The sequence below is a fragment of the Hyaena hyaena genome, unplaced genomic scaffold (assembly GCF_003009895.1).
Source record: "Hyaena hyaena isolate Hyena2069 unplaced genomic scaffold, ASM300989v1 scaffold_341, whole genome shotgun sequence".
Lineage (NCBI taxonomy): Eukaryota > Metazoa > Chordata > Mammalia > Carnivora > Hyaenidae > Hyaena > Hyaena hyaena.
Genome location: NW_024080973.1, coordinates 79,811 through 104,194, shown reverse-complemented (window position 1 = coordinate 104,194; position 24,384 = coordinate 79,811). Strand labels below are relative to the sequence as shown.

The 24,384-nt window shown below is 40.7% G+C and overlaps 1 protein-coding gene across 3 annotated transcripts in view; it reads left to right on the top strand.

The window, feature by feature from the left end:
* The window catches only part of CUNH9orf135 (chromosome unknown C9orf135 homolog), a 78,422-nt gene that overhangs the window by 15,029 nt on the left and 39,009 nt on the right, over positions 1-24,384 (top strand). For all 3 annotated transcript variants that reach the window (XM_039249545.1, XM_039249547.1, XM_039249546.1), the window contains exons 2-3: positions 10,801-10,909; positions 23,855-23,973. In XM_039249545.1, coding sequence (XP_039105476.1) covers positions 10,801-10,909; positions 23,855-23,973 — 228 coding nt within the window. The remainder of the gene's footprint in view (positions 1-10,800; positions 10,910-23,854; positions 23,974-24,384) is intronic.

Sequence of the window (24,384 nt, the reverse complement as noted above, 5' to 3'; positions counted from 1 at the left end):
AATTTTTTAAATTTACCTCTCTCTCTTTTATAAATACCTTGGCAAAAAGCAATCACAGTTCACACACGGAACTAACAAACTTTTTTCTTTTTCTTAAAAAAAATTTTTTTTAATGTTTGTTTATTTTTGAGAGAGAGAGAAAGAGACATAGTATGAGCGGTGGAGGGGCAGAGAGAAGGGGAGACGCATAATCCAAAGCAGGCTCCAGGCCCTGAGCTATCAGCACAGAGACCAATGCAGGACTTGAACTCATGAACCGCAAGATCATGACCTGAGTCAGAGCTGGATGCTTAACCAACTGAGCCGCTCAGGCGCCCCAGCAAACTTTTCCCCCAATCTCTTTCTCTGGCTGTTCTAGGTACGTGAGTTGACTCTTTACCTACTGTGGCTATGAAATGTTTTGCCTTTCCAGCCTGCAATATCAGTTGCGTATTGTCTTTGCCTGGCTTTTCCAATGCCATATATTTTAGATTTTTGTTACGATAGCACCCACCCCACTTTTGGTACTGACTTCTATGTTAGGATAGGCTATACCTAATCTGTGATAACAGCCCCCTGAATCTCGGTAGCTTAAGCACATAAAGGTTTATTTCTTGCTCTCACAAAGTTGACTGTAAGTTTTTGGTGGGGAGTGGGCACTCCTCCACATAGATACTCTGTGATTCAGGCTGGTTCAGGTTCTATCACCTAGATAGTCATTGACTACTCTGGCAGGGGAAGAAAAAGTTGAGAATTGTCCAAGAGCATTCACCATCAAAGAAATGACATTTATTACTTCAACTCAAATTTATTTTATTCGGTACTAATCAAATGTCCCCACTAACTGCAAAAGAGCTGAGAATTTTAACCTCTTGTATTCCCAGGAAAGAGGAGACATTATACTGGTGAGCACAATGTCTATCACATATGGAAGACTTTCTTATAAAACTCCCCTCCTAGGTGGGCTCTGGGGCTAGAGTTGTGTCCTTCCAAACCCAAAGTCATTGCCCACGTGCAGTGTTGGCGAACACCTTGAGGGCATCAGCAGATTTGGTGTTTTGAAATTCTTAACCTTTTGGTTACAGGCTTTCATCCAAAAATTGGCCTGGGAATTTCCCCCACTGGATTTTCAGCTCTTAAATCCATTTAATGTGTTAGAATTTAAAAACTATATATATTATCTAGCATTTTCCATTGTTTCCCTTGTGAATTTATTTGCATAATTACGGGAATACCATTTGGCTGTCACTCCAGGAGTTCCCACCTCTGGCCAATCTCATTACTGAGGTTTCTCACTACAGCCTCTTGTCTCCACTTCTTCCTCTTATCTTTGACAAATTCTTTGCTTCCACTTGTCTTTGACTGGGTCTGGGCTGCTTTTGAGAGTCCTTGCACACTATGTGATCTGGGTATTATAACTTCTGACTTCTCCAGAAATTTAGTTTGCTTTTAATTTTTCCACTTCCTTTGCTGCTTTTGAATGATTTCTGGGGAAGACATGGAGGAAAATGCTCATGTCTGTAACTATGTTCATAATGGAAGAATATTTAAACTTTGGGTTCCATTAATGAAGAAAGGCTTGTACACTTGTTTCTCATGTAAATGAAATGAATGGCTTTGAAACCAAAGAACGTTGTACTATCTAGGCAATATGCCTTGCTCATGGGTTCACAGAAGTGTATGTTAAAATGGGCTGTAGGCTCACATAATATAACCTAATATAACCTTTTGATGTTATTCTAGAACAGTTAATTCAAATTATTTAAACTAGTACTATTAAGACGGTAGAGAAGGAACTTATACAGGTGATCTGGTGTTTGCTTTTTGTTTTGCAGAGAAGCAAACTGGTCTTCATGCCATTCATGTGAGATATACAGTCAAGGTTTCCTTTGTGCTACTATAATTACCAATCTACAGTATACTTAAAAAACTCTGTCTCTTTTTAGTCCTACTCTTCCACCTCCCAGAGTGTCTTATTCAGTCAATATAAGTTGATTCTGGAGGGCAGGATCGAAGGAACCCTGAAAAGCATCCTAGGATTTGAAGATGAGATCCGATTGTCAAAACATGGAATAACAGAACGTCCTGATCCTGGTCTGACCAGGACCGTCCTGGTTCCCCACCCCTTCCCTGTGTACTGAATACTCATTTCCCTCTGAAAGTGTTCCAGGTGGGATCATCAATTACAGTGTCACCCTGTCTAATACATGTCCCTTCAGCTGTTTTCAAAGTCATATGTTTGGCAGTTAGCTCAGACTGACAACATTTATTTAACATTTAAACTGTTTAGACACAGACTCCCACTACTATATTCCTTTCTGTTTCCTTCCAGTATTCTCCATAGGGCCTCCTGTTTCTGAAGATTTTATGAAAGAAAATTCATAATAATGAATGGTCTTATTTCCATGCCACTCAATATATGCTGAGGGAAGAAAATGACTTATCTGCCTTTGTCAAGTTGTTTTCTTTTGAGTGCAATTTAGGCTTCAAATTCTGTGGTTTCAGGTTATAGATGCACAAATCACATATGGCATGAACACACTGAAAACCAGAGTCCCTCTTCATAAGTTTGAAATGTCATCATTTCTCCCAAGGACATAAGATTTTCTTTATGACTCTGCAAATACATCTAAAAGTCTTCATTTGTCAGTTTGATGAATGTGCTACCAAATAACAGTGCCTTGGCACGTAAATCATTTTCCCATGAAATCTTTAAAGAACACTGTCAAATGTCTCTTTGTAGCCTTTGATTCTATTGGTTTTATGCTTTTAAGGTGTCAGGAAATATAGCTGGCTCTCTGGGGGTGATTTTCTTTTAAAGTTCTAGATAGCAGATGCTTATAAAACCTAATAGAAAAGGTGTCTTTCTCTTCTCATGTGGGTTAGATTTAAATCAGAAAATACAATAACTGACAGTAGTTGTGAACTACATTAATAATTCTAAAATTTAAAATTAATATATTCTTCCATCTGGAGTCTTAACTAAACATTTTTAACATCTTTGAAATTCGCAAAGAAAAGGTGTCTCTTGTCAAGTAACGAGAAGCTAGAACGGCAGGGATTTTTATTGTTCTCATGTCAGATATTGCTCAGATTCACACCCTCACTGCAATCAGTGTTATGCATATGTATACTGAGAGCTTTCCCATTCAGCAAGCAGATTTATAATTCCTCTAGAGACAAGTTTTTGTTGCAAAGGACTAGCATCTCTATATGCATAATCACCCCTTCTTTTTGTGTGCTTTTGCAGAGTGAGCCGGGATGCTCTTTATTTTTGTGGACACGTTTGAAAGCCTCTGCTTTCAACATTTATATTAAGGTGACAGTAACACAATGTAAGAACATTCAGTCAATCAATCATGTAAGATTTAATGAGCATTTATAACATGTTAGACTATGCTAGGCACTGAGATTACAAAAATGAACAAATCTAATGTACTCTTAGTCTAATGAGAAGGCAGATTCATTAATGAATAGTTATAAAGAAAAAATATGAAAGGTGGAACAGGGATCAAGGTTTTTATGGCAAGCCCCACGTAGACGTGGGGCCACAGAAAGTGAGAGTAAACTTTAGTATAACTTGAATGTCACTTGGTCCACTAGCGTGTAACTTGGTTCCCTTTCCTGTATTAGAGAATCCTATGGCCTAACCCCACCTGCTCCCCCACTGGGAGCGGGACCACTCTGGCTTGGAGCAGCCTGACGAGAGCTACAGGGCCTTTCCTGAGTATTCTACAGACTTGAGTCTTTTCTAGAGCTCGTGGGAGGAGTTGTATGTGTTTTCCTCAGGGGACACTAACAGATCTGGTATGATGTGGAATCATCCAACTTTTATGGTAGGAAAGCCACGTTCCCAAAGGACCCCAGAAACAGACCCAGAAAGTCCTCTTGACAAGGCATTACTTGGGACTACTTTAGGCCAGAGAAGATAGAACGTACAGGATCTAGAGGGCTCAGGTGATGTAGGATCGGTGGTAGGAAGTTATGTACCGGCTAGATATGTTGGGCATTTGTCCACAATGGGACCTGCCCATGCTGGCTTTGACTTACTGGATTCCATTGACCTTAATCCCCTCTGAATCAGTCCTACTGGCATTTTTGACAACAGGTCATGGTTTCAAGCTCCTTTTCATACAGTTGGCAACTCTGATCCTGTCCTGTTGGTCCTTTCCCCATTCCAATTTCTATTTATATTCATGCTCTCTCTTCCACAACAGGGTAGAGTGCGCAAGTTTCATCTCTTATAATTAAGGATGTCTTACATAAAGATTTCTCATGTAATGAAATAGCCATAGCACTCAGCTCTGGGCTTGACAGACAAGGTCCTAAGCAGAAGCAAGGCTGCTTGTCAAGGAAGATGATGGCAGGGAGCCCTGTGGACCAGCAAGAATGTCACTACTTGCATGCTTGACATGGAAGACACAGCTCTTCCTTCAGGCAGCAGCATGGACTACCTATATTCAAGCAGCTTTGACCTTGAACTGACTGCTGACCAGCTGCTGTCAAATTCATGTCTGGACAAATTAATGTCTGCAGAAGCCAGTCAGTACACTAGACCAGTGCTGGTCAACAATGACCTTAGTACTAATCCAAGGTGATAATACAAACTATAAACACAATGTAGCAAGTTTTTCATGCAGCTGAATGAATTTGGTTTAAAGGAATCTGAGATGGTTTTTACTTACCTTTGGTGTTAGAGGTCTTCCTATTAAAGGCAATAGATGGCTATTTTATTTTTAATGTTTCTGTCAAAACGAAAGTTGGCAATTTTATGTTGGTTCTACACATTTGTGGGGGGATATTTTGCTATTCTATGAAACATTCAGGTTTTGGGAACCAATGATCTAAGAGTCTCGTATACACCTGTTCCCTAGAGCTTTCTTAACCTTGACACTTTTGACATTTTGAGCCATATAGTTCCTTGCTGGGGGGGGGGTTGTTGTGCAGGGTAGGATGTTTCACAGCATCATGACCTCTACCCACTCGATGCCAATAACAACTCTCCCCATCTGGACAGCGCAACTAAAAATGCTTCAGATGTTAGGTGGGTTGGGATGGGTTGGGTGGGGTTGTGCTCAAAAAGTTTGAAAGATACTGCTCCAGAGACATAGTAAATTTTATTTTATTATTATTTTTTATTTTGATATTTTCTCTTAAAGAAATTCTACTGCAGTAAACAACAGGTTATGGTCAGTTGTATGGTGAACATTTATAAATGCAGATGGCAAGGAGAAAAAGCTATTAAAGTACAGTAAAGTCTTGGTTTGTGAGCATAATCCATTCTGGAGATATGCTTGTAATCCAAAGCCCTCGTATATCAAAGTGAATTTCCCCATAAGAAATAATGGAAAGTCCGATGATTCATTCACAGCCCAAAAATATTCATAGAAAAATGATTACAGTACTGTAATATAATACAACATAATAAAGAAAACATAAAGAAAAATGAACAAATTAGCCTGAACTTACTTTGAAAACCTTCGTGGCTGGTGTGAGGGAGATGAGAGAAAGGGGGGTTATTGTGTAGGATGACTTTCACTATCACTAATGGTGTCGCTGCTGTGTATCAGCTCAATGGAATCTTTTTCTTTTCCTGCAACTTTAACAAGGAACCTAGCCAATGACACTTGCTATTGCCTCTTTCTGAGGATTTCACAGAAATGTGACATAGCGTTGTTAAACAGATTCATTGCTCACACTGCTACAGCCTTACTCGAGTGGTGCTTTTCTACAAACTTTTGTACTTTCCCACATTTTACACATCTGCCTACTCTCATCTGAAATGAGGGATTTCTCCCCTTTTTGTCCTCTTTCTCTGCAGATGTGATCACCCCACTCACTGTTGCTCGCGATGCAACAGTTTGATCCAATAGTCAGATGCCAGTTGTGGGCACCTTCCAACGTTCTGAACAATCACTGATTTCTGTCAAACACTGCAGCCTGAGACCAAGCATTTGAGCATGGGAGATGATCACACACAATCCTGCAGAGAGAGAGAGAGAGAGAGAGAGAAGAACCGCTGTTCATTTGTGATTATGTGACGTTTGACCTCATGTACTACTTATATTGCAAGACATTGCTCATTTATCAAGTTAAAATTTATTAGAAATGTTTGCTCATCTTGTGAAACACTTGCAGAACAAGTTACTCACAATCCAGGGTTTTACTGTGTGTGTGGATATGGATGTGTATTTTTTCCTTTATTATCTACTATTATACCTTGGTATATGTCTCATAAAGATGCTGTAAGGCTTAGTTGCTTCATTGGCCTTAACAAAGTATTGAAACTACTCAACTAAAGCATAGTGTAGAAAGACAAAGTATTATTACATATAATAGTATTTTGCATTTACATGTCACTTTTCACTTAAGACTCTCAATCCATTGATTTATTTGTTTCCTCAATGTATGATTCTCAGTTCATGTCAGGGAAACTGAGGCACAAGCCAGTGTTCACCTGACATAATAATCAGAGAATTAATTAAGTCTCTCATTTCCTTCACAATACCCTAATCACTTTTATTATACATATATTATAGTATAGTATAATACTATACTAATTTTACATATCGTATACTAAATACTACATAATATATACTATATTTAATAATGTAAGTATATTATATAATGTACTTAATGTATAGTAAATACAACTTTTATATTTTATATTCTATATACTTTATAACTTTTAACATACATATTTCTCATTGCTAGGCTGGCAGCCTTTTAAAAGTAGGGGCAGGTCTTCTTTAGTTGTGTATCTCTCAGAACTAACAGCGGGCTGTGGGCACGACAATCACGGGCAGCTGGTAGACATTAGGAAATGGCAGTTGCATTAGCGCAGTTCTCCACAGAAACATTTTCATTACAGATTTATCTTTTCAGTGCTGGACTTTTAGGGCTGAGACTGATATAAGTAAATATATCTGCATCTTTTGTAATAATTTAGTTATAATACAACTTAAAATATATGGTGGCATAACAGGACTGCATTCTGATTTTCATGGACATTAATTATCTTTGCCTTCATGGGCTCCTTTCTCCCTTTAAAAAAAAGTTAAAAATGACAGTTTATGACTACTTGCTATAAAGATGGCTACAATCTAAGATGGATTATCTTCTTTTTTACTGATTAAAAAATGATTAAAACACTCTAGTGGGACCCTAAAGGAACCATGTACTCTGGGCATTGTGCCTGTGGTAACCAGTAAAGAAGTGAGCACTGAGGGTCACACACTGAAATGTTAACTATGCTTTTCCTCCTCAATCTCATGCTCCCAGGGAGATAGTCTGGTTTTATTGCCTCATGGAAGAAAGACACAGCAAGCAACAAAAACACCAAATTCTTGACTTCTGGGTTCAAAAGCTTGGGTTTTAGGATGGGTTTTAGGATGACACCATAAATTTGGAAGAATAGAAGAGCCGGGCTGCCTGGTCCCTTAGGAGACGAAGAGTTCGTGGACTGAAGATGGAGGGCACCAGGGAAGCCCAGAGCGTGTGGGTTTGTCTGGGACCTCAAGGTGGAATTAAGACCTTAGAAATCCCTGATCATATGGGACCTATCCCTGCCTAGCCCTCTATTCCTGGGCTAAGATTTTGGAGGTGTTGAACTGTGGAGCTTCTGTGTGTCTCCCAGGCCCAGTGTGGTGGGATCATGAAAGCTTGATGGGCAAGGCAAACAGCTTAAGAATAGCATTTGCTTCCAGGAGTCCTGAGTTGAGAGGAACACAAGAGGGTTCTTGGCGGCCTAGATAATGGCACGCTTGTGGCAGAGTGCCAGTCTACAGAGAGCCCATGTGGCAGGATCAGGAGGGCGTAGCAGAGATCTGCATGGGTCCATAATGGAAGACCACAGGAGAATGCGGAGGTTTCCATAGATGTCAGCAGGGAGAGATGATGACACAGAGATGGATTCTTGGCAGTGCAGCACCACACAAGCCCTTGAAAGTTGGCAGGGATCCATAATTGACCAAAATTAAAGTTTTTCCATCATGGCAATATGAGCACTTGGAAAAGAAACTAAATATACTTACGGAAAAAATAAAGTTGCAATTCTTGTACACCAAAATTTTTTAAAGGTGAGTAAGTATTCACTATACATAGGTGTTTATGTGCTTGACAGTAATAAAGGGCCTTCTGCTTTTATTTTTTTCATCTTGCAAAAATCTCATTGTTATTATGTCTGTCTTCATTTTTCATTTCATGTGGAAATTAAAACACAGGTTAAGTGATTTGCCCAAGGTCACACAGCTAGGACCTGAGCAATGACTCAAACCCGTGGCTCCATTCACTCTACCACTCCCAGTTCTTGATGTTCAGTACTCCCCCTAAGGACTTAAGTGAGAGTTTCCTGTGAGGCTCTCAAAAAATGCTGATATGGTACCAGAATGCTTTTAGTATTTTGAAATTTAATGCTCAGGGAGTAGGAGGGCAGAGGGTTCACATGCCTGAGCATAGCTGCTCTGCCCTGGGCTCCCTCACTGCTGTGTTCTATGCAGTTCTCTGCTCTCCTCTCAGAGGTGGGTAAGCAAGGGTGTAGCTGGAATGTGGTGTAGGGGCTCAGCTCTGATACAGTGGGATGAGGTGGACCTAGGGCTTCCTGACTTGGATCTGGGTTCCCCATCCAGTTGAGTGGACACTGTTCTACTTCCATAACCCTGTGCCCACATGTAGAATTTTCTTGTTTGTCTGTGTCTCTTGCCAGACTGAGCAACTGAGGCTAGGACTGCATTAGGCTTGTCCCCTACTGCATCCCTTCCTGGCATGTAGTAGGTACTTAAAAGACATCCTGAATAAATAGACAATTGAATGGCTAGATGGGTGGATAGATGGTTAGATGGATGAATGGATTGGCGAATGAATTCTTGAGTACCTCAGTGTCCCTTACGTAATCTTAGCCCTGTATCCCTCAATAGCAAGGCCCCTTCTGATTGATGTTTGGGTTCAGCTTCCTTTATCTCACCTAAGAAAGCTTTGCAAGGGCACCCTCTTACACTGTTGGTGGGAATGTAAACTGGTGCAGCTCCTCTGGAAAACAGTGTGGAGGTTCCTCAAAAAATTACCAATAGAGGGGCGCCTGGGTGGCTTAGTTGGTTAAGCGTCCGACTTTCGCTTAGGTCATGATCTCGCGGTTCGTGGGTTCGAGCCCCGCGTCGGGCTCTGTGCTGACTGCCAGCTCAGAGCCTGGAGCCTGTTTCAGTCTGTGACTCCCTCTCTCTCTGACCCTCCCCCACTCACGCTGTCTCTCTCTCTCTCTCTATCTCTCCTAGAAATAAATAAAACATTTAAAAAAAAAAATTACCAATAGAGGGGCTCCTGGGTGGCTCAGTCGGTTAAGCGTCTGACTTCGGCTCAGGTCATGATCTCACGGTTTGTGGGTTCAAGCCCTGTGTCGGGCTCTGTGCTGACAGCCAGTTCAGAGCCTGGAGACTGTCTTTGGATTCTATGTCTCCCTCTCTCTCTGACCCTCCCATGCCCATGCTGTCTTTATCTCTCTCTCAAAAATAAATAAAACATTAAAAAAAATTTTTAAATTAACAATAGAACCCCCCAATGACCCAGCAATAGCACTGCTAGGAATTTATCCAAGGGATACAGGAGTGCTGACGCATAGGGGCACATGTACCCCAATGTTCATAGCAGCACTTTTCAATAACAGCCAAATCATGGAAACAGCCTAAATGTCCATCAACTGAAGAATGGATCAAGAATATGTGGTTTGCCTATACAATGGAATACTACATGACGATGAGAAAAAATGAAATCTGGCTATTTGTAGCAATGTGAATGGAACTCGAGGTTATTATGCTAAGTGAATTAAGTCAGGCAGAGAAAGACAGATACCATATGTTTTCACTCATATGTGGAACAGGAGAAATTTAATAGAGGACCATAGCAGAGGGGAAGGGGAAGGGGAAAAAAGTATTAAGGAGAGGGAGAGAGAGAGGGAGGGAGGCAAGCCATAGGAGACTCTTAAATACTGAGAACAAACTAAGGGTTGATGGGGGTGGGGGAGAGGGGAAAATGGATGACGGGCATGGAGGAGGGCACTTGTTGGGATGAGCACTGGGTGTTGTATGGAAACCAACTTGATAATAAACTATAATAAAAATAAAATGAAATAAAAATGAAATAATGAGCAAAAATTAAATTAAATTTAAATTTAAAAAAAAAAGAAAGCTTTGCAACAATAGATACTTCTGCTGTAGGCCACTTCACTTCCTTTTTCCTTTCCTATTCCCAAATCCCTCCATTTTTATTATTTCTATTCACCCTTTTAGTCAAGATGTTTGGAATATTTTTTCTCTCTTCCATCTACATGCTTTTTCTCAGCTTATGTGTGTCAGCTTTCTTTAAACCCTCTTTAGAAGCCAGAAGCACATGTTGTAAATCCATATGAGCAGATACTTTGCTCTTTCTCATTCTGAAAAACAAAATCATGGTAGAAAATATTTCTAATATGGCAAGTTGCCTTTCTAATTTATTACTGTGTCTCATTTTCAAATTTACTTTTGGTAAATAATCTACATTATTGAATGAGTTTCACTTCATTGGAGTCACTGAGTAATTGCTGTGTTGGATAAGTATTGTGCCTGTGATATTATTAGTTTTATCATGTGTGCTAAGTTGTATTTAGAAAATAGCCTCAGCATTGCTTGAAAGGAGATGGAAAATACTTTATATATCCCACATCCAGTAAATTTATAATTAAAGCAGTGTCATAAATATGGTAAATTTTCATTGGATATTTTTTTAAAAATTTAAAAGCAGTACATGATAAATAAGCTTTATCCCTTAACAGATTCTAATTTATTTCTTAAGGCACCATGACAGAGAAGCCTATCCCAAAGATTATGATATAGAAGGTCCTGAGGAAATAAAAAAACTGTGTAATTCAACATATTGGCGACTTGGAACCAGTGAACCTCCAGTAAGTAATTGCTGCTGATTTCTTCTTTTATTTTTTTTAATGTTTTATTTATTTTTGAGAGAGAGAGAGAGAGAGACAGTGTGAGCAGGGGAGGGTCAGAGAGAGAGGGAGACACAGAATCTGAAGCAGCCTCCAGGCTCTGAGCTCCAGGCACAGAACCCAACGCGGGGCTCGAACCCTCGAACCGTGAGATCATGACCTGAGCCGAAGTCGGACACTTAACTGACCAAGCCACCCAGGCGCCCTTGATTTCTTTTTTTAAAAATTTTTTAAAATGTTTATTTATTTATTTGGAGAGAGAAAGAGAGAGTGCACGAGCAGGGGAGGAGCAGAGAGAGAGGGAGAGAGAGAGAGTCCCAAGCCCCAGTGTGGGGCTAAAACGCACAAACTGTGAGACCATGACCCGAGCCAAAGTCAGGAGTCCGACACTTAATCGACTGAGCCACCCAGGTGCCCCTGATTTCCTTTAAGTCTGGAATCTTCCTCCTAGTGAAACATGGAAAAGTAAAGGCACAAAAACTTTGTGCTACCCTCCTAAGCTATGTTAGTTATTTAGGCAGGTGACTTAGTCACTGTGTGCTTCAGTGGCCTTACCTATAAAATGTGCACAGTTATAAGATAAAGCAAATAAAGTGGTTAACTGGGTGCCTGGCATATAGCGGGCACTCAAGGAATTATTAGTGCTGTTAGGATACTGTTGTTGCAGCCACAGCATCTTGCACGATATCTCCTTTAACCTTCACAATCACCCTGTGCAGAAGGTATTACTGTCTCTATATTACAGATGGGGAGAAACTCCTAGAGGTTAAGTGACTTACTCAGAGTCGCACAGCTGGGGAGTGGCTGAGTGAGAGTTTGAATCCAGTTCTTTGATTTCAAGTCTTTTGTTTTTGTCTTAAGGTGGTGGAGCTGTGAGTTATTAAAACATGCTGGTATTATTCTCCTAACATTTGTATGATCCAATTCCTAAAGGAAAATTCACTGCACAAGTACTTCCTATTTGAAATGCCGTGAGTGGGTTACTCTTTGGCTCTTTTGGTACCTGAGAGCTTACCTCTCCCAAAACCCCCAAATTGTTCCTACCATGCTAAGAGCTTTAGGACTGCTTAAAGACTCAATTCAGCCTTATAGGATGGCTTTGGGGGCTGAAGAGCTGGTAACTTGAGTAGGACAGATGTGAATGTGTTCAGAAGATTGGGCTTGTATTACATTCTGTCCCCAAAGACATGGCTAGGTTGAAATAAGGCAAGCCCAGGAAGACGAGTAATTCCATTGGAAATGGGTCTAGAAGATTCTCAGTTTTCTAGGGTGATGGGAATGAATTAGCTTATCAGGGCCCATGCTTGTTACCTTTCTGCCTTTTATATTTGCTGTGGAATCAATCAACACACACACACACACACACACACATACACATCGTCTCATTGGTATCCTTATTTTTTTGCTTCTCAGTGTCTTCTTGCCCTATAGCTCCAACCTCAAGGGCATTCTGATGGTTTCCTCAGTTTCCATATTGCTCTCCTGCCTTGCAAATCAAGCCGCCTTTTGGCCACTAGCCAGCACATGGAGGGGTGCCCAAGCTTTGCCTTGTTTTCTTGAGCATGAGGCTATGTGGTCAGGACAAGAGCAAGGTGGGCAAAGCAGGCATTGCCTGGCATACATTTAGCGTCTTTGACTCTTAAAAAACATTTGTTTTTTATTTCTAAATGAAAATGCTCTCGGTCTCTGGGTTGTGGGAGGACGTGAAATGAAGTGAACTACGTGATGTAGAAACCTCAAACATTCATTCTGCACCGTCTATACATCATAGCAATCAAGCCTCAGGTTTAATAGAGGATGTATAAATTAGACAATATTTTATTTTGTTCATGGTCATTAAAACTGTGTGTTTCTTCTTCCAGGTTTATAGGTATATTAGATAGAATGAAAATAGACCAAGGGGTCAACTATTTCTGATGCTATTCTCATATCTTAATAGTAAGTTACATTTTTCTAGACTTTTATGATAAAGCACTTGTTCCTTGCAATTCTGAACAAAGTTATAAAGTTGACAAGAAAAATATTATTATTCCAATTTTAAACCTAGACTCCCTGATCTATTTTTTAAAATTCTTTTAACATTTATTCATTTTTCAGAGACACAAAGAGATAGAGCACGAATGGGTAAGGGGCAAAAAGAGAGGGAGACACAGAATCCAAAGCAGGCTCTGGGCTCTAAGCTGTCAGCACGGAGACCAATGCAGGGCTTGAACTCACAGACCGCGAGATCATGACCTGAGCCAAAGTCTGACGTTTAACCAACTGAGCCACCCAGGCACTCTTAGACTCCCTGATTTTTTTTTTCTTGAATGGTTTATTGTCAAGTTGGTTTCCTAGACTCCCTGATCTTAAATGACTCTCCACAAGGCCCCAGTAGTAAAGAAGAAGGGGAATACAGGCATAGAACCTTCATATTTTCATATCTCAGGTGTGATGCTGGATGTAGCAAGAGGATGGATGAGTTGTTCTTCTTGCCACTGAGTTTTGATAGAGGCCTAAACACTAGAATACTCTCAATAGTTGGTAAAAACCACACATCCCAAAGCAAAGTCCTAGACCATCTAGGCAGGACCATGCTAGGCCAGTATGAGTGATTATGTCCTTGAAGACTAGAATTCAGGAAGGATTTATTTAGTTGTGGGTTGCATGCCCCTTCTTCCTCACTTGAGAGGTTTTCCTTCCTCAGTTTTCAAAGGAATGAGACAGATTAATATTTGTGTCCTGGAATTTAGAGGACATGGGGTCCAAGAATATGACACATGTGAAACAGCAAGGCCCACCTGGTGCAGGATTCCACGTCTAAAGCAACCCCGAGCTGGGAAAGTGAGAAGCTTAAATCTAATACAGTTAGAACTTTTGATTGTCACTGGACTGGAAAATTTCATAACTAAAATGAGATCCTTCTCAAGATTGAGGGGCCTAGAAGTGTTATGGGACTTGCTTAAAATTTCCATTAAGGAAAAGGATAGAACTAGCCATCCATGGGGGCTGAAGAGGCAGTTTGATTAAAATGAAGCTGATTCATGAATTGCATCCTACTGATGCAACAAGATCAATTCAACAAGATGGTTATATGAATAGTACCTTATCTCAGTGTCTGGACGAGTCTTCAGGCTGGCCCTCTGAGTGGCCCACATGGTATAAATGAGAAAACTGAGGTCAAGTGAAGCTGAATGACTTGTTCAAAGTCAAACAGCTAGAAAATTGTATTAAAAATTAAAATCTAGGGGCACCTGGGTGGCTCAGTCGGTTAAGCATCCGACTTCAGCTCAGGTCATGATCTCTCGGTTCATGGGTTCGAGCCCCACATCGGGCTCTGTGCTGACAGCCAGCTCAGAGCCTGGAGCCTGTTTCAGATTCTGTGTCTCCCTCTCTCTCTGACCCTCCCCTGCTCACGCTCACTCTCTCTCTGTCTCAGAAATTTAAAAAAAAAATCATTAAAAAAATTAAAATCTATTTTTCCCCTCTGATTACAGAACCTAAGCTCTTAAATACTTTTCATACTTCCTCTTGGAATGCCAAGCTGTTCCACTCCCAGTCCAGTGGCCTTTTTAACCCCCGACACTGCATCCTGATTGGTGTTTGTGCTCTGACTTGGGCATTGTGTACATCTCACTGTGTATGTGTTGGGGCATCGGTTTCTTACATCTTTTCTATAACCTCTATCCTGTTTCCTGAATTATGTCCACACACATGCTAGCCAGCCCTATTCCCATGTGTCTCTTTTCCTAAATGTTTTCTTAGCACTTTTGGATTTTTGCAGTATTGCTGCTAAGTGGTTGCTTTCTACGTCCACCAGCATTTCTCTTCTGCTGCATGAAGTTCTCCTTGCCCTTAAATGCTGCTGCCGGGGCTAATGTGAGCATTGTTTATTTGTACCGGGATTTTGAGTAGGCCTTTCTCTTTGTCTACGTTTTGGCTGAGACTCCAGAAGGCCACAAACAAAACCATAGTCTCATGTGGCACTTGGGTGGGACCCCCAAAGATGGTGCCCTTAGGCCAGCACTCACATGATGGATGTAAGAGGTTTGAAATCCAAGAAGCCCAAAGAAGGGTTTGAGAGCAGAAACAGGGTTTTGGAAAAGGTGTACTGTGAGTCTCATCTGCCTGGTAAAGTTACAGATACAAGGTTCAGGTGATCTATCTGAAACAGCAGAGCGGAAAGAGAGGAACTAGTTGCATGTACATCAGTGGTGGGACAAAGATATATGAGTACTCAGGCCCAGGGGTGGCTTTTGGGGATCGGATGTGGGCCATACAGAGGACAAAGATGATAGGGAGCCATCTCGGAACCTGCCCAAGAGCCCCTCGTGTAAGGATTTAAGGGACAGTCACTGGATTCCCAGGGGCTCAGGCAGGACAGTTAAGTGCACATGGTGGCATCCTATGTCACGGGGCATAACCACTGAGTGTTTCCAGAAGAGATCTTAACATCCAACAGAAGGCCTCAAGAAAGCCAGTTTCGAACATCAATCAGTGCTGGAGAGGGTCAGACTTCAGACATGCCCAGAGGAAACCGAAACAAAATTATACTTCCATCTTCCTTATATTTATCTGTCTCTTCCTCATCTCCCCACACACTTATCTTAAATCCTCAAGAAGCCAGAGGGAGTTAATGAGTAGTGAAGAATTTTAAGGGGGACAACTGAGAAGAAGCTAAATGAGCTCCCTTTTCACACTGAGTTATATCAAGCTAAAGCTGATCCCAAGGTACAGAAATTTTAAATAAAACTTTCATTTTAAATGGAGTTTTGGCCAGTACTTGGGACTGGGTATTTTACTTACCTCATTAAGATTTCTCTTGAGATAGAAGCAGCCAGAAGGTGTTTATATTATCTGAAAGTAACCACAAAGTCCCAACAACTGTCATATATTTCATCAAGGAGCATAAGAAAGAATGCTCCTCTCCAAAAGACCATGGATGGGCAGTGGTAGAGGAAGAATAGATTTGTTTATTGATTGTACCTACTTACAAGTCCCACTTAGTCAGTGAGCTAGATGTCCATTTGCAATAAAAGAGCAGGCCATTCACATCATTCCTCTCTATCCCCTTCCCTTCTTTTAGTTCTCTTCATGGCATTTAAATTACTTGGCTCTAAAACAGCTCCATGAGAAAAAGGACTTTGGTCTGTTTTGTTCTCTGCTATTTCTCCAGTTCCTAGAATGGTGCCTGGTACAGAGTGGGTGCTCAGTAAACATCTGTGGGAGGAATGAAGAGAGAAAAGAAGGAAAAAGGCAAAGAAAAAGAAGATAGGCAAGAAGGAAGGGAAGAAAAAGGAGGGAGGCAGGGAGGGAGGAATATATTCCACAAGTATATATCGAGGCCCTACTATTTTGCTAAGTTCTGGGGTAAGAAACGTAATTCAACATGAGGTCACTGTACATCAGGAACTCACAGGCTCGTGGGACAGTGCAGGTTTACAACCAGAGTGGCAAAGTATACAGCGGATGCTATGATAGGGAGAGGATCGGGATGCTGAGAGGGGCTCCTGAACTGAAACGGGTTGAGGAGAGGATCATGGATGGTTTCCTAGTGGAGGTGGCCACGGTGAAGCTCCTGGGCTGAAGCCAAAGTACCGTTTGTTGGTGAAATCTGGAAACATGCCAGTGAGGTTTCAGTGGCGGCGTAATCCCAGCCCCGTGGTCCTTCAGGCTTCAGGAGACCAAGTGGGTCCACGGGGATGCAGATGCACAGGGGAGCAGTCCTTCAAGCCACTCGGGTTTCTCTGATGATTTTCCTAGTCTAAGCAAGTATGGGAAATTGTATTTTAAACTGTACTGTTTTGTCTTGGTATTTTATTTAAACGCTATTCAGGTGCTGCTTAGCCATACCAGAGTGAGTCCCATGTGAACTAAAATGCTCAGGAGTCCTTCTATCATTGTTTCTTCATTGGTAAAGCCCTTCACCCATGGATCCACCACTTCTAAAGGCTGTGTCACAATCAGTATGTAAGACCGCTTCTGAGGCAGTAAACTCAGAAGAATTAAGTACAGAGTATATTTGATGCTGTGTCATAGATCTTATCAGACATAAAAGAACAAGGAAAACCATGAGTGATTTTACAAACAGGTTTTCTTATACAGCTAATGGATCATTGCCAAGGCAATTTTGGAACTAAAAGGACAACATGAATGAGCAAATTAAGCTAATATTGGTATTAATAGCATTGCAGTCATTTTGGACTTTAAAATGGTAAATAAATGAACACTGTAAAAGTGTACTAACATTCATTTTATGAAGTGATAGAGAACAGCCAAGTAGGTCTCAAATATGAACTGTTTTAGTGGATAGAAAGATGACGTTTAAAAATTGATGACCCTGAAAGGGATATAATTCTACCAGATCTGAGAAAATCAATTATCATTTACTTAATTGGTTCAGGTAGTTTTTTCCCTTTGATTAACATAGTAGAATAGTGTTTTGGCCACTATAGTCTTACAGATGCTTCTTGCATTCGGCTCTAAGTGCCTGAAAGAGGTATATGGATCAAATCTTTGTAAATGGAATAATTTAAAATGCCATTGGAGAAGAACCACTTAAACCAGGAAAAAGGAAGATGTTTGGGGATAGCAGGCTGTAGAGTCAGGGCCGCCTCCTGCTGCGTGTCTCCAGAATCTCTGGGCTTGGAGCTGATGCCCCCAGTTTCATTGTCCTCTCATGGGTCTACTGTGGATTGTCCTTTCCAATATCAGCACAGGTGCATCTGCCTTTCCTCTTTCAGGAATTCTGTATAAATTTAGGCCAACAGAGTGTACTTCCCTTTTCTGCTTATGCAGCTAAGGGTTTATTTATTCTAGCATATATCTTCTCCGTCATTTCTAGGGATTTGGGAAAAAATGAACGTAGGCGTCTGCCATTTTGATCCCATCACTCTCCTTCACGGTTCTTTTTTGGTGTCAATAAATGGTGTCATTTAACTTTTAGAGAAACTAGATTTTAATTTTTCAGTATATCAGTTTGCTTAAGCACATGCAAGTGGTATGTTGAATAAATGGGACTCAAAAGATGCAATCACACACACACACACCTATATTCTTTGTCCTCACTGTCTGTTCATCCTACTTTGTGGAGTTAGTTCTTTTCTGTACCCCTGGATAAAATGTTGTGCAGATTTTATAAGTTTTATGGTCACTCTCAGATCATAGAAAGTCTTTTGGTCACATTTCAGTAATTAAAGTATCTCATCAAAATGTTGCATTGCATTGAAGCCAAAAGACTTTCTCCTCCTCCAGTGAGACTGTGCTCCAGGCCAGGAAAGCCTGTAGAGGGAAGTGCATGAGGGGAGGGTTGGCTCATTTCCTATTTCTTCACTTGCTCTGTTTTTTTTCCCCTCAGATAACAACTAAAAGGCCATGTTGTGATTATTCTACTAATATTAATTACTTAACTGAGACTGTTTTTGTTACAAGAAACAGTTTTGTTATTTGAGAGTGATCATAACAAAAGATTGAACACGTAGTTGAAAAAAAGAAAGGAATCATTTTTCCGATCAAACCCCATGAGTCCCAGTTGTTTAAATAATGATGGGAAGGGGGCCTCTCTCTTGAGATCCTTTGAATAATCTGTATATAGAGCTACTGAGTTCTCCTAGACATGAAAACAGAGCCAGAATTTCCAAGAGCAAAACTACTGCTGAGAAATAAGAATCATCCCTTTTAAAAGATAGACTTTTTTAAAAGTTTACTTATTTTTTGAGAGATAGAGAGATTGCATGAGTGGGGCAGAGAGAGAGAGAGACGGAGAATCCCAAGCATGCTTCTCTGATCCACCCAGGCACCCCTAAAGATAAAGACTTTTAACAGAGTCTCAATATTACTTGTTGATGCTGATGACTTTTTGGCAATGGTACAAGAAAGCTACAGTTGATAGGGGAAGTGCTGTTTAACAGGGCAAAATGAAACTCCTCAGTTATGACTGAAGGTCTATGATAATAGATGCCAGCTTCTTTATTCCAAAGTGAGGTACCAGATCTGTCACATAGAAAATGCAAAGCATTTGGGGTAGTAAATGGTTTTGAGCCTCTTGATCTCTCATCCACTTTGAAGATTAAAAAAAGAAAGAAAAGGCTGAAATTAAAGAGACCTGGCTGAGAGTATTTGGAATTTGGAGAGAATTTACGTGCTGAGTTCAGCCCCTCCTATCCCCATGGGATAAGCTACTTCATTCTGGGCAGGGAATTTGATTAAGTATTACCCTGAAGTTGGGGGACTTACTTATTTCCAAAGAAGCCTGTGGCATCAGAGGGGGTACTTGGCTTAAAAGGTATCTGCAGGGGTACCTGGTTTGCTTAGTCAGTTAAGCATCTGACCTGAGCTCAGGTCTCGATCTCACAGTTGGTGAGTTTGAGCCCCGCGTCAGGCTTTGTGCTGACAGCTCAGAGCCTGGAACCTGCTTCAGATTCTGTGTCTCCCTCTCTCTCTGCCCTTCCCCTGATCACCCTGTCTCTCTCTCAAAAATAAATAAACATTTAGAACATTTTTTAAAAAAGGAAAATACCTGCATTTCCTTCAGTATGAGTCAGAGGAGTCTGCTTTCTGGGGACCCTATAAACAACATAAGAAAGAAATGTCAATTAGTGTTCATCTAAAATGAATCTTCCCGAGAGAGATTCTTCTGTGAGTAAGTCATCCACAGCAGAAGGAGTCTGTTTACCCTCAAGTGTGGAACTTGAGGGGAAGTCATAAACGACTTTCTCTTTCCCTGTACCAGTTACCCAGGTTACATGTCTACTGGGATTTCTTAAATGCTGTACATACCGGAAGAGTTCATCTTGGAAGATTAGAAGTTGGGACTTTAAGAAAAATTGATACTTGGGAAAATGGGGAATAAGAATAACATTATGAAGTGAACTTCCTATACACACATTAGATTTTTTTTATATTACCATTCGACTCAAGCTAGATTTTATTATGCAAATTTAATGGAAATTTTAGTGATTATCCTGTGAGTTTGTACTCTGTTAACTTAGCTATGTCACACACCAAATTGCCAATCTCCAGTTTGTGATATATATGTATATGCATGTAGAGAGCCCAAAAGACTTTTAAACATATGGTAGTGCTTTTATAAATTATCCACCCTTATGTCAGGTTATGAGCATTTCTAGACCAAAGTGATTTTTCACATGAAAATGGTGTAGGATTAGGTTTGCCTACATGCAGCAGAAACCACAGATCAACAGTGGCTGTTCACATAAGGTTTTATTCTTTCCTATAAAGAATCTGGAGAGCAGGTGAGGACTGGTGGGCAGTTGCACAGATTGTCAGAGACCTATTCCTTCCAGCTTTCAATTAGGCCATCGCTTGTGCAGAGTCCTACGTGGCTGCCAGAGACCTGCCGTTATGTCCACATTTCAGGCAGCCGGAAGGGAAAAACAGAAGCAGGACCTTTCCTGGAGGTTGTGTAAATTACTTCCATTTACGTCTCGTTGTTCAGAGCCAGTCGCTAGTCCTATGTAAGTATAAGGGAGACTAGAAGTGTACCTATTATGATGAGCACCAGGTGTTGTAGAGCAGTGTTGAATCACTGTACTGTACACCTGAAACTAATCTTACACTGTACATTAACTAACTGGAATTTAAATTAAAACTTTAAAAACTTTGTTAAAAAATAAAGGACACTAGAAAGTGTAGTTTGAAACACCATATGCCCAGCTAAAATTGTGGGGTCCTGTTACTGATGAAATTGATGGACAGCATTTGCTCCTGACACAGGAAACACAGAGGTTAAGAGTGGGCTCTGGAGACAGATGGCTTCTCTTTGATTCTTGGCCCCACCACTTACTAGGTTGTACCTTTGATCAGGAGTTTAAAACTTTCCATGTCTTTATCTCCTCAAGTGTAAAGTGGGGATAGTAGAGTTTTCTGAACATTTAATGTGAAGACGGTTAGAATAGTGTCTGGCCATGTGCTATTGTTATTGCCATTATCCCCATGCTTTACTGCATCTCACTAAGCTACAGTCAGCAGAGTCTCTGGAGTTGGTTTACTACTGCAGCCTGGCATTTCATAGACAATGGATTGATGAACGAATGAGCCAGATTGCATATTTTGAATTGTGTAACTTCTGCCTTCTCGCTGGTTTACCTAGGTGTTGCTTAATCTGTTTCAGCCTCAGTTTTCCCTTCCCTAAAATGAAGAGAAACTATGCCAAGTGTTCTTCCTTTCTCCCTTCAGATCTACTCTTCATCCTTCTCAACCCTGCTCTGTGCCCAGAAGCTGACCTTTATGGATGGCTTTGATGAGCTTCCTTGCCCTCTGGCCTTCTGTGGAAGACACTGACAGATTATCAGAGATGGTAGGAGAGTTAGCTTGGACATTTATTCCTGTGGTTTTTCTCCCTGCAGGGCTAAGGTTTGGCAGTGGCTGTGTGCTATAGACTGAATGTTTGTGTCCCCCCAAAGCTCAAATGTTGAAATCCTAACCCCCAGGTGATGAAATTTGGAGGTAGGCACTTGGGAAGTGATTAGGTCATGAGGGTAGAGTCCTCAGAAATGGGATTAGTGCCCTAATAAAAGAGACCCCAGAGATTTTCTTCCTTCCTTCTGCTGTGTGAGGATATGGTCAAAAGATGGCTTTCCATCAACCAGGAAGCAGGCTCTCACCAGACACTGCTGGTGCCTTAATCTTGGACTTCCCAGCCTCCAGAACTGTGAGAAATAAATTTCTGTTGTTTATAAGTCACTCAGTTTATGGTATTTATAAGGGCAATTCAAATACTCTATGTCTGTTCTGAAACCCACAACTACCAAGTGACCTCTTTACAGCTATAGGCCTTACTAGGTTCTACCCTATGGCTCGCCACAATTGCTATCCTCAGGGTGCTTCAACATGGTTGATTTTTCCAAAGCTGGCCACACACTTTTATATAAATAGGTCCTTCATTATACTCTCCTCAGCTCCCCGTTTGATTGTTCTTTTCTTTCTGTGGCTATGATTGATACGCAAGACTCATGGGATTGTTTTGCATATTTAATGAAATCATGCATATGAAGTGCTTAATACAGTGCTCACTTCAGCAACGCATATACTAAAACTGAAGTGCTTAGTACATTGTATGATACAAAATAATCACTCAATAAACTTAAATACACCTAATGCTATTGTTTTTCTTTTAACTCATTATTTCATGTTTGCAAATATCTTTGTTTCATATAATTTTCAAAGGTGTTGATTGATTATTGAAACATTTTACTGCTGAAAATTATCAGAGCGTTATCTAAGGTTAATTTTTGGGTCAACCTTACTCATGAAAACAAAATGGTGAATAGCAATTTTTTTCCCAAAAGAAATGTCTTACTTTTTTGTTAAAGTGTATAATATGAAGCTCAATAATACAGTGTCCTTTACCATTGACTTGTGAACCTGGGAGTCTATGAGGGGGAGTACTTGAACAAAGAGTATAAGGAGTGAGAGCTGAGAAATTGTGCTGGGTGGCTGGTGATTCAGGAGGGTGAGGTTTTAGAGAACATTGGTCAGAGAAGCCAAGGATCTATAGAGCCATGGAGTAGACCAGGGAACTGGGGCCAGAGACTATAGTTAAAACTGCTTTGAGTAGGGTAGGTTCCCACTTACAGCAGAACCTTATTATACTGATGTTTGACTATAGCTAAAATATTCTTGTTGTTAAAGTCTCCAAATATCTAAACAGAGGTTTTTCTCTCTCTCTTTAAAACAAAAGCAAAAACAAAAACAAAAACCCCAAACCCTGGTGGGATTAATGTGATCTAGGACTTCACTGGATGTCTTAGGGAAGTTAGTCTTCAGGTTTGGGGAGAGTAATGGGTTCTCTTGGTGGTGGTGAGTTCTGCTTCTCTGTGCGAACCCCCACATTCACGATCTTCTAGAGTTTGGAATGGAAAAAATATTGAATCTTCAGTGTCCATTTTTGTTCATAAGATCCTCCAGATGTTACCCATGAGGCTTCTTCAATTGAAGACGTCTTACAGGTCTTTCTCATAGTAATAGTTGCCTGATAGTTTATTGAATAATCCTCACTGGAGGACGGATAGTGATGGTGGTGGTCCTGCTGCTACTGCTGCTGGTACTGGTGCTGGTGCTGGTGTCTCAAGTCCCATGTGACTTACAGAGTGATTGCTACAAACACTTTCTTACTTAACATATAATAACCTTGAGAAGAACGTATAAGTCAGTACTTAGTTGAAGGCATTTCATAGAAACAACCAATTTGATTTTTTATTTTCCAGTAACATAGTAAGGAATTGGCATTTTCAGATATTTACAATGAAATAGTTGACTGCTAAGAGGTATCTTTTAAAGTGTATTTATTTTTAAGAGAGAGAGAGAGAGGGAGAGAGAGAGGACACAAGCGGGGGAGGGGTAGAGAGAGAGGGGGAGAGAGAGAGAGAGAGAGAGAGAGAGAGAGAGAGAGAGAATGAGAATCCCAAGCAGGCTCCGAGTTCTTCAGAACCTGGCATGTCAGTGCAGAGCCTGGCATGGGGCTCAAATCCACAAACTGTGAGATCATGACCTGAGCTAAAGTTGGACACTTAACCAACTGAGCCACCAGGTGCTTTTTAATGTCAACAGTGTCAACAGTTAAAATCAGAATATACTTTGGGGCCCCTGGGTGTTGCGGTCAGTTAAGCATCTGACTCTTGATTTCAGCTCAGATCATAATCCCAGTGTCATGAGCTCAAGCACCATGTTGAGCTCCTCACTGGTATGAAGTCTGCTTAAGATTCTCTCTCTCTCTCTCTCTCTCTCCCCCTCTCTCTCCCTCCCTCCCTCTCTGTACCCCTACCCCTGCTCACACACACATGCACACCCTTTCTGTCTCTCTCTCTTAAAAAAAAATCAGAAATGTACTTCAACAAAAATATTTTAGTAACTGACCATTTTTGGCATTGTATTTACTTTTCTTATACGTACCTTCTATTTTTCCAGATTTGGATATCAGAAACACATGAACAAATGGCACAAATTTATTTAAACAGAGAATTGGCTACAACAAAGAGAAAGGCTTTACTGAATGAAGAAACAATGAGCTCTGGGATTATTGAAAGGTATTCTTAATACTTTCCTTCACTTATAGAACATACATGTGCAGGAAAGGGTTTGGACGAGTAGTGAGGAGGTGCAGTGGCCCCGGCTACCATTACACGACCACAGCAACCACAATGAACACATCTCCAGCTTCTGTGCTTTCTGTTCATGCCATGCCCTGTGTCTAGAATTCACTTTCCTTCAGTTGTTTGCCAATCAGCATTACCCATTCTGGGTCCTCTTTACATAATTTTTTTCTGGTCAGTCTTCTGACTATTTAGGTTTGAATACCAGCTCCACCCTTCACTTGTGAAAGTAGATAGTGTCTATAATCTTCAGTTTGCCAACATGTAAAATGGGAATTATAAGAAGTATCTACTTCATAGGGTTGTTGGGAAGTGTAGATGTAGAGAAGTATGACATGTTCATAG